Genomic DNA, 11,318 nt, shown 5'->3' with positions numbered 1-11,318 from the left:
TTGCCAATAACCATTTGGTCCTTAGACATATTATTTTGCAGGTATCTTCCTCATACATTTTTTTTTAATACAAACACTGAAGCTAATAATTTAAGGTGTTTTGGGTTTGAGACAACATAAGCTTCATGTATAGAGTACTTTATTCAAAAAAGGTTTACAAAGTGATTTGGAGTGAAAATATTTTTAAAAGAGACAAAATGGAAAGAAAAATATATGACTGAACAGAAAATAAGAAAATCCAGCAGAAGACATTGTTGCTTCTTCTTAACTAAGCTTGAAGCTGAGCTACACAGATGAGCCTAGTCTCCCTAACAATGTCTGGATTTCAGAGACCTCTTTCTGGCAGACATGGACTTCTCAGTTGTTACTAACTTTAGTTTGTTAGTATTAACACTATATATTAATATGGATATGTATTTGAGACTAGGGCACATGTCAAATGCTGTAAATGTAAGCATCAAATATCAAAATATGCTAACACTGCACTGGTCATATTTCTCTGGTGATCGAATCTATTTTTGCAAACATTACTTACTTATTAAAATGAAGGTCACTGTTAAATGGAACCAGGTTTTGTACATTTTAGCCTGCATGGATAAGGACTCTGCAAGTGCAATAATTAAATGGATGAAAAGACAAAATATCACAGTTGGGAACCTACATTTCATGCAGTGCCTCAACAGTGCATATACATTTATTTGCAACACTCAAAGCCGTGCAACACAACAGCACCCATATTTGGCAAGTGACATCTTCAAAGAGCTTCATTTTATACATAGTAAAAAGAGTAAACTGGGTTACATCAGCTTAAAGAAACAAATCTCTTAAATGAAACACTACTAGTGTGCAATGAAAGCCAGCCACTGAGGGTGTTGTGTATGGAGCACATGAATATCCTTTAACGTGAGCACAAACCTTTTTGGTTTTTTGTTTTTTTCTCACTTTGGAAGCATTAAAGCAAATATACTGCAATTATGTATACACGAAAGTGCAAAGGCTTTACAAAAAGACTGAGTATCTTGCTCAATAACCGTCATATTAAATAGCAGGAAACTTTATATACCTGTAAAATGAATGGCAGAACATTGTACATACATCATTGCATGACTGACTGATTATCTACAAATCACATACCAATGTTCTATTGCAATAAAAAAAAAACAATTAAATCTGCATTACACAACCAACCAAGCAATTTTAACTGATTTTTGCATATGTGAGACCCTTTAGCGCCCCCCCCCCCCCACACACACACACACTACCCCCACCTGCATGTCCTGCCCGACATTAACCTCTCCACTGCAAAAAACTTCTAACAGAATCCTTCACTGCATATTCCAGCTGTCACAAAGGCGGGAGCGTCCGGATCTCTGCGCGCCAAAGCCAGGTCGGTGGGTCCCGGTACCAGGCTACTGCCTAGAAGACAAAGCGCCTGCTCTGGGAATGGGCCACTTTGTCCAGGTTGGGGCTGCAGGCGAACTGGATCATGGGCGGAGGGCCGCACATCAGGATGAGCGTGTCGTCGCCGGGGGGTGGAAGGTGGTCCCTCACCATTTGCTCACTGATGAAACCCTGGCTGTACTCCCAGTCTGTCATATGCACACCAACCAGAAAAGCAATTATGAACTCTGTGAAATGATTTCTTTGAACTGTAGCCAGCATCTGGTTCACAGCTAGAACAGCAGGCACATCTGACTTTACTTCATAGCCAAGCTGTGCTGGATGGGTCAGAGGCCATATAATACCAAATTAATATTTTCTTGATATGTACAACAATATCAATATGTTAAAAAGCTATGCATACCATCAGGAACCTTGTCAAGGGTGTACCAAAGTTTGAACCGATCTTGGTTATTGGTCTGAAGTTCCTCCAGTTCTGGACGTAGAAGAATATCTTTCTCCGACTGTTTGAAAGAATAGGAACAAGTATGCATTATATAAAATTCTAGAATTAAAAACACATTCGGGCAATGTTCACAAAGTGGCCACCAGAGGGCATAAACCAGTCCTAGTTCCAGCACCATTCTATCTCTATTCTGTTAGGAAAAGTGTTATCTGTAAAGGGTTTGAGCCACTGGTCTTTGTTCTAACTAAGCAGCAGCACCCGTACTCCACTTGTTTAATCAATCAGACTCAACCTCCCAACAATTGATGGTATGAGGTGTGCGTACTCCTGCCAGGTTGGAATTAAACACCGCAACATGCCAACCCTGTGTGCATAAAGTTCCCCTCCACTGTTCTTGCAAAGCTTGCAGAAACAGCTTACCTGGTTAGCAAATAGCAAGTAACAAATTGTACGGTCCTGTGGATCTTTCATTATTGCACGGATTATCTGCAGCATGGGAGTGACACCTGCGGCACAGGTAAAGCAATCAAGAAACACCCATAATCCTTAGACTGTATCTGCAACAGCAGACAAATTCACAGAAAACCACAATTTCACACAGTCAACATACACACGTCTTGCAGAACTGCAAGAAGCATCAGCTTCTTCTATGCAAGATCAAAGAACATAAAATGACAAATCAGTGTAGTGACTGAATTACCTGTCCCTCCAGCGATCATACCGACATGTTTTGCATTCTTAATAACTGGAGGTGACTTCTTATCAGCCCGGACTTCAAATACCCCTGAGAGGTGACAGTAAAGAATTAAGACAAAAACCAAGACTTTTTATTTTTCTCCAAGACAATATACTGAACATAAGGAATACACACATACATAAGATGTTTTGAAAATGTAATTAATTTACATTTTAATCTCACCAATGCAACACAAACCAAACAGTTCTTTCAAATTCACCTTTGCCTTTGTAAACTAGCAGTCCACTTGGCCCCCTGAAGTCAATTGTGTCCCCGATCCGAAGACTCTCCAAGTATTGAGACATCTTGCCTCCTTCAGGGAACTTTGGATGAGTGTTTTTGTAGTATATCTACAAATAAAGACAGCATTAATGCTGTAATAATTACATAATTACATTACAAATTCTAACGTTGTCCAGGTATGAATAACACTAATCCCTGGGTTGCAAGTAGCACCGTCTTAGCAACGTCCAGCAAGATGACACCAAGACCCTATACCTTTTCAAAGAAAACCTACCTTAACAACCAAGTCCACAAACCCCTTATCATCATCACTGGATACAGGAGTGTAGGGCCTCACCACAAGATTACCATCGATTCTTGCAGAGAGGAATATGTGCTGACCTGTAGGCATAACAATACAGATGGAGGCACATACTCAGTTTAGGAAAAATTGAGGCCTGTGTAAGAGATATTAAATGCTGGATGTCTCTAAACTTCCTACAATTAAATGAGGACAAAACAGAAGTTCTCCTTGTGGGCCCTAAGGCCGCAAGACAGAAAATTCCAAACTTAATGCTTAATCTTGCAGACTATCCCATTACACCTGGCACAGTAGCCAAAAACCTAGGCGTCATACTCGACTCCGACCTATCATTTGATAAATATATAGATCATACTACTAGGATAGCTTTTCTACATCTCCGCAACATTGCCAAATTAAGAAATGCATTATCACAGGATGATGCAGAAAAATTGGTGCACGCCTTTGTTAGCTCTAGACTAGACTACTGCAATTCACTACTGTCAGGATGTTCAAATAGGAATCTAAATAAACTTCAAGTAGTTCAAAATGCCGCAGCTAGAGTTCTGACCAGAACTAGAAAATTTCAGCATATTAGACCAGTCCTATCAGCCCTGCATTGGCTCCCAGTTAAATTTCGTATTGATTTTAAAATTCTATTATTAGCATATAAAGCACTACACGGGCTTGCTCCTGAATACCTCCAGGAACTTATTTCCTATTATGAACCCCCACGTCAACTAAGATCACAGGGTGCTGGTCTGTTATTAGTTCCACAAATTAACAAGGTAACAGCAGGGGGAAGAGCCTTTTCTTATAAGGCCCCCCAGCTTTGGAATAATCTTCCTAAATGTGTCCGGGACTCTGACACAGTCACAATCTTTAAATCTAGGTTGAAAACCCACTTATTTAGTCTAGCGTTTGATAATTAATATCCCCCTTAGATAAAGGTACAGATCCAGGGGTTCATAGACGAAGGGTTTTATGGTAGACTGGGGTGCTGGTGCTGTCATCCTGTCACTGCTCGTGGTCACTCAAGTTTGTTGACAGTGCAGTGGACGGATGCCATTGTCTCAGAATGCCCCCAAGCCTATGTTACCTTCTGGTTCTGCCTTTTTTTAGCTAGGCTGTAATAATTTAACTTAGTGCCGGAGTTGCTGCCACACTCCAGAAATGTTTATAATTTTACCTGTCCTGTATATGTCCTCATACAGAGCTAATTTTCCCTGTTTCATTTCTCCACATGGCTGCCCGCCTGCTTGAGGAATAATGAGATGAGGAGAGACAAGCGATCCATCCTGGCCGGCCACCTCCTGCCTAACCGGATGCCTACACCATGATGGACATTATTACATATTTTTCGGTCTAAATGGACATTATTGCATCTTTTACATTCTGTCTACATTCTGTCTATATTATTGTTGTTGTCATGGTGACCGGTGTCGGCCAGAGGAGGATGGGTTCCCCCCCTGAGTCTTGGTTCCTCTCAAGGTTTCTTCCTCATGCAAAAAAACTAGGGAGTTTTTCCTTGCCACTGTCGCCTTTGGCTTGCTCACTGGGGGCTAGGACTCGGCACTTGTAAAGCTGCTTTGTGACAACAACTGTTGTAAAAAGCGCTATATAAATAAAATTTGATTGATTGATTGACATACACTAGTGGCTGAATGGCATCATTTCAACTTCCACTGCAGTCATAACCTACACTAAACTTACCGACTGGGAGCCCCAGGACATGTTCTGGAGACTTCAGGGCAAATCGAAACTTCCTAGTGTCATGACTAATAACCTAAAAACAGAGCGTGTTACACAGCATGTTAGTTAGAAACAAAATCAAGTATCAAAGGTCAGCAATTTCTACATATTATTAACCAATTCTGCTTAAATCAGAACACAAGCCTTACCTCTTTATCCACAAGCCGCAAAGCATACTTGACATTGGGATCTTCAAGGGTTATGGCGGGCCTTCTTTTAACACCCAAGATCCTCATGATCAAGCCAAAGATACCTTCAAACCCACCACGAATTAACTGCAGACATGACAGTTAGTTTGATACTGTGTGGCAGCAACAGGGCCTCCCCATCAATTTCCACATTCACAGAAAAGGTTATGAATCGTAAAAACAGTTTAAACTGTTTAAAACTACATTCTTCGTAGTTTTTTGAAGAATGACTTTAAAAGTTTGTGCTGGTAACACTGTAAAACTGCAGCACAGGACCAGTGAACTCCCAGTATCGTTCCTAGCACAGTGCCTCTAGGTCAATAGCGATGGGTACACTAACACTAGTTTACTAGTAACTAGTAAACCACTAGTAACTAGTAAACCACTGCAGCACCGGTGTTATGACCGATATATGCCAACACTACACGTTCATTGTGCCCGGTCAATAACAGGTGGTTACACAAGCCAACACGTTTCCATAAACTTGTCGTTAGGTAGGCCAGCTGGCTACAAACAACAGCGAGCTAACGACTTAGTTAACGTTTAGCAGTCAAACAATTCACTTTCATTAGCCGTGCGTGGTAAAAATAAGAACTACATACACCAATAATGTAAGACAGCATCCTGTTTGCCGTATAAAAAAACGTTGTGAAAGACGACGGTTGCACAATTCGATGTTCTTTTTTGACGGCTAGCGAAGTCTACCAAAGACTACGAGCAGTAAACTTTGCAGACTAGTAAACTACTGTTGTACTCCACCCTGTTTGTACATCCGGGTTCGTTGAAAGCCACGCCCACTTCTTCCCTTTCATTTTGGACTTATGTAAGGAGACGTTTAGCCAATGACGCAATTTTACGTGCTTAGATGGGGCCAGATTTTGCTGCTACTCAAATCGATCAACAGGTTAAGTGCTTAACTTCCTGCATAAATTGGTTGAATAAGAAACTCTAGTCTGCTCACGAAAGAAGACAACTTCGTAGTAATGGCAAAAAGGTGAGAAATATATTTAGCGCGACTTCGGTTTACAGTATTTGAGACAACATTTTATAAATACAGTTTGTGGAGTTTGATTTGAGTTTGTGGTTTGGTGTGTTTTTTTTCCTGCACCTGTAAATTAAAATACGCTACGGTGTCAAACATTAGACCAAAAGTTTTTTTTTATTTACGTTAAAACGTTATTTAAGTAAAATGTTGAATATGTCTTTGCAAACAAAACGATATCTTAAACAATATGTCTTAAACATCTGGTTCCCATACTTCACCTAGAGTAGGTAATTTTTTATAGATTGAACTATAGTCTTTATGGTTGAGAAGACTTGTCTGAACTTGCCCATACTTTGGACACGTAACCGGGTCGGTTTGTCGTGCACAAAAATGAGCTTTGTGTAGTTAAATGTATTATGTTAAAAATAATTTCCTTATTTATAGGCATAGAACGCTTTCCATGTTTCATTGGATTAATTAGGCTTTCTGAACGATTGATTCGAAACCTGCCGTGACAGCGACATCTAGTGGTCAGATGCTGCTCAGTACAACTTCGTTCGACTGTCAAAATACTGTTAAGACTGGGGTGTCAAACTAATTTTGGTCTGGGCTCCGCATACAACTTAATCGGATCTCAAGGGGGCCAGACCATTTCCAAAATTACATGGAACTAACAATGTCAAGTTTTTTTATTTGTATTGGTGTAAATAAGTAAATTATAAAAATCGTTATATGAAATGAATTTAGTAAAAGGACAATATATTATGAACACGTTTTACTTTATGTAGAAAAGTATGTGCAATTTCAACAACACTTTTACTCAGTTAAACATTTATTCAAGTGCATTATGCATAAAAACTCATCACAGTTACATTTTCCACATCTGGGAAGCAATTCTTAACAAATGAACTTTCCATTTTTCTTGCCCACTTTTCTCTTTTGACAAAGACCTGGCGGTTAGGGAACTGGTCTTGTGACCGGAGGGTCGTGGGTTCGATTCCCAGACAGGTCATGACTGAGGTGCCCTTGAGCAAGGCACCTAACCCCAACTGCTCCCCGGGCGCCGGGCTAGGGCTGCCCACCGCTCTGGGCACGTGTGATCCACAGCCCCCTAGTAATCACTAGTGTGTCTGTGTGTTCTGACTGCACAGATGGGTTAAAAGCGGAGGACAAATTTCGATTGGGGTGTAAAAATCACAATTGACAAAATATGGCACATTTCATTTCATTTCATATAACTGACTAAAACACGCTCCTAGCGGACCATATAGGAACTGCATATTTTAAATAAAATGGAGTTTAGTCTCTAATAATCCAGGTTTATTCCACGGGCTGGACTGAACCCCCTGGCGGGCCGGTATGTTTGACACCCCTGCTGTAAGCTTTATCGACTAGAAAAATGTAGGCATAGCATAAGGAGATATATACAGTATTACAAGCTGTTACATCAGATGACTGATCATAACCACATCATTTTGAATATCATAATCAACAATGAGTAATAATAGTAATAACATCAATAATATGTTAATTATAAAAAATAGTTAAATTACCTATATAAAACAATGTTCATATGCATAGAACTAATTAGAATATAGTATAAATGTATTAATGTTTCAATATTGCTTTACACAGAATAAATAAACCCCCCAAAGTCAGTGTATAAAACATTATTGTACAGTACATGAACATATTTTTAGAATGAGCTGCTAATAAAGGCGCTACATAAGGCAAAAGGGCTCCTAAACAAGAACAGGTTCCATGTTCTTGTCTTTGTTTGTTTGTTTCCATTTTTGATAATGTATGGATTCAAATGGTTGTCTGGTTCCCTGTTCATATTACTGCAGTCCTGCTGTTGACCAGGAACTGTCCGCAGTCCTGAATCAGTTGTGGAAGCTGGATGTGAACCGCTTGAAGCCTGGAAAAGACTACAGAATTAATCTACAGGTAAAGCCATGCGTATTGCAGAGGTCATGTAGCCACAAAACATCCAAAAAAATCTTTTGGATGAAAACTGTCATTCATCTGCTCTCAAGGGTATGGCTACATACCTCACAGATCTGTACATTTCATTCAAAGTAATAGGAGCTGATATGAATTGCCAGTAAAACAATATTAGCAGAGATCCCACAATATTTACATAAGTTTTAAAGTATGTTGTCAACTGAAGTGTTTGTTCAAACTGTCCTGTTCTGTGTTATCACAGGGGAAGGCTGGTTTTGTTGCGCCGGGCAGTAATTCTGCCCAAGACAAAGCAAACACCCCACTTTTCTCTTATGTCAACGAGGACAAGCTGAAAAGCATGGCCACTTACAGACGTAGGCCTCTCTCTCCAACGTCTCTCCAGCCATGAAGGCTCACACTGTTTACTTCAAAAACTACATTTGTTATCACTTTCAAAACTACATTTACATGCAGCACTGTACAATCCCCTGTGGATTTGCTGAAGGATATGCATTTTTGTATTTCTGGCATTGTCACTTTTCAGACTTTATAAACCTGTTGGACAACTATGAGATGTCCACGGGTGTGGCTGAGAAAGTGACGAGCGAAGAGCTTCAGGAGAATGACCTCTTCCTCGAGGCCATTCTAAAGACAGAGGTCATGAAGGTACTCTCCCAACCTTAGTGTGTCTTATGTGCATGCATTCCTTGCTGATTTGAGTTTTCTATTTGTTTGTATAATTATTGTTCAAGTAGTTGATCCCAGTGGTTTATCTTGCAGCATGCTCACACGTATTTAGTGAGTAAAGGTCAAGCTCCCTCTGACGCAGCCAAGTTTAAAAAGCAGCTCTATGACATCTGGTTCCAGCTCTATAACAGAGACAGGAGTGGAGGGTGAGTTTACAAGACCACTGGACACACAGTGTTTGCCATGGTGAGTGAGGTGTGAAATGTCCTCTAGATGGCGCTTTAAAGCCACATTCAGGACTTTTTGAAACAATTCAGCAATGCAGTATAAACTGGCATTTCATTCAAACAACTTATGTTCTTAAAATGATCAAGAAAAACAATGACATATTGACACATAAAAAAAATTCAGAGAGTAACTTTCACTCTAATCTGAATAATTCTTAAAGTGTGCTATTTAAGTACTCAAGTAAATGTCTTTACATTTACCACCACCGTTGTGATTCCTAATTGGGGATTTATTTCACAGTTTTGTCTTTTTATGAACTCTTATGAATAATAGACATGAAAAGACTTGGAAGTTAGATTCTAAAACTGGTTATTAATATGTTCACACTTTCCATCACCTACCTGGTGTGATAGATTAAGTTTGCTTTGTCTCAGAATCATCTCTTTAGTATTTTATCTCCATATCTAGGCAAGACTCGTGTGGTTTTGAGCACGTGTTTGTTGGAGAGACCAAGCATGATAAAGAAATCATGGGCCTTCACAACTGGGTTCAATTTTACCTGCAAGAGAAGCTGAAAGTCGTGGATTACAGGGGCTACAAGGCCACAGATAAAGACCAGGTGTGTGTGTGTGTGTGTGTGTGTGTGTGTGTGTGTGTGTGTGTGTGTGTGTGTGTGTGTGTGTGTGTGTGTGTGTGTGTGTGTGTGTGTGTGTGTGTGTGTGTGTGTGTGTGTGTGTGTGTGTGTGTGCGTGCGTGCGTGCGTGCGAGATTAGAACTGTACCAGAAGAAAATGGCACCTATTGTTTCCTTACATATAACTGTAATGCTCCCTGTCAGCCGGATGACAATGACCACGTCCTGAGCCTGCAGTTCAGCTGGAAGGGCCTTGTGAAGCCACTGGGCAGCTCCTTCATTGGTGTCAGCCCCGAGTTTGAGGTGGCGCTCTTCACCATCATCTTCCTCAAGAGTAACGAGCGCGTAACCAAAACGGTGGTGAAGGTGGACGAGTATATGCTGGAGGTTGTTGTGTGCAGACATGGCCACTCCATCGGAACGTCCTATCCCAAACTTCTCAGCAGCAACAACAGAGACCTTTAGATGCCCAAGCCAGGTCAAGGAAACGAAACCCCAGGAATGCCTGGAGGAAATGAGGTTACTCTTAATAGCCATAAAATCTGATAGGTCAAAATGGATAGGTGAAACTTTAGGTCCTCAAATATCAATTGTTTACATGACTGTCACTGATTAACATTTATTACGGTAGCATTTCTTGTTTGTTATCAAAACATGCTCCTGACTAGCTTATTCTAACAATGTTTGGCAGCTGTTGGTTACACAACTTGTAGATATTTAGTGAGGGGGATATTGGGCGTTCTATTGCAATGCCCACAGAGCAGATTTCAACATGGTCAGTTCTCATCATTCTTTACTCTTTCTAAAGTTTTTCATTCATTCCCCAAAACACAGTTGCTTAACACTAGGGGCTCGTCTGTACTTGCGATAATTTTACCTAATAGCAGAAACGTTTTTATTCAGGCAAATAGGTACCACTTCACAATAGGACTACCCTTAGTTATAAATGGTTTAAGTGAATTAAGGTTGTTAATGAGATCATATAAATCATTAATAAGTATTTATAACATGTAATAAAATATCTTTTTGTTTGTCAAATAGTCCACATTTATCTAGCCTACTGTTTTAAAGCTCAGTTCCTATTGGTTAGTTAGTTCACGTTTTCTTCTGCAACTAGCATTGTACTCATAAGACATTTGAAAATAAGGATTCATCAGACATCATCAGACATTTTCATTTCATTCATCAGTCACTATTTTCATTACTATTACTTATTAATGATTTAAAGGTATTTATTCCCTCATTTATAACCATGCATAATTTCATTTTAAAATTCTTTATAAGGGCAGACGTATTGTAAAGTGATGCCAAGAAAAATATTAAGTAACCTTTTTATGTTCACTGTCATGCTAGTTTGAAGTAATACCCAATAAAATGAGTTTTTAAAATGTCATTTTATTCAGTGTCGCACCATGTCTATTACTTTAGTGGAAAGAATGATAACATTGCTTTCTTTCATATTGACAAAATAAATGTATGCTGCAGTTAAAAAGTTCTATGTTGTTTGTCTCGCGAACTTGTGAAAACGTTTCTCAGCCAATCTGGAGCCTTAAACACACTCCTGGCTTCTCTCGTTACATGGGTAAATCTCCCACACTTTAGGAACTAGTATGTTTTACACTTGTTTTAATAGCATTAAGAATAACTGCAGTATTTTACCACAATAATAGTCAAGTTTCCCCCTGTAACTTACTATTCATGAAAGTTATGTGTTTGCAAGCATTTGTATTGCATTGTTCTGCACAGTTCCTATATGTGCATTCCACTGGGAAACGCTTGCTCTCCTGAGTATGCCA

The 11,318-nt window shown here is 39.6% G+C and overlaps 2 protein-coding genes across 2 annotated transcripts; one reads left to right on the top strand and one right to left on the bottom strand.

Moving 5' to 3' along the window:
* Nucleotides 1–117: 117 nt before the first annotated feature.
* On the bottom strand, nt 118–5,826 carry cyb5r3 (cytochrome b5 reductase 3). The gene is made up of 9 exons (XM_077005092.1): nt 5,648–5,826; nt 5,007–5,132; nt 4,819–4,891; nt 3,100–3,206; nt 2,803–2,932; nt 2,547–2,630; nt 2,267–2,352; nt 1,805–1,904; nt 118–1,589 (listed from the first exon to the last, which is right to left on the bottom strand). Exons 1-9 carry the CDS (start codon nt 5,666–5,668, stop codon nt 1,417–1,419), a joined length of 900 nt encoding a protein of 299 aa, XP_076861207.1. The 5' UTR covers nt 5,669–5,826; the 3' UTR covers nt 118–1,416.
* Nucleotides 5,827–5,886: 60 nt separating this feature from the next.
* On the top strand, nt 5,887–10,985 carry LOC143514196 (uridylate-specific endoribonuclease C). Its single transcript, XM_077005093.1, has 7 exons — nt 5,887–6,039; nt 7,878–7,977; nt 8,237–8,348; nt 8,519–8,640; nt 8,755–8,867; nt 9,358–9,508; nt 9,727–10,985. Exons 1-7 carry the CDS (start codon nt 6,029–6,031, stop codon nt 9,985–9,987), a joined length of 870 nt encoding a protein of 289 aa, XP_076861208.1. The 5' UTR covers nt 5,887–6,028; the 3' UTR covers nt 9,988–10,985.
* The last annotated feature ends 333 nt before the right edge of the window (nt 10,986–11,318 follow it).

The sequence above is a fragment of the Brachyhypopomus gauderio genome, chromosome 5, assembly GCF_052324685.1.
Source record: "Brachyhypopomus gauderio isolate BG-103 chromosome 5, BGAUD_0.2, whole genome shotgun sequence".
Taxonomy (NCBI): domain Eukaryota; kingdom Metazoa; phylum Chordata; class Actinopteri; order Gymnotiformes; family Hypopomidae; genus Brachyhypopomus; species Brachyhypopomus gauderio.
This window is presented reverse-complemented; position numbering and strand designations above follow the sequence as displayed.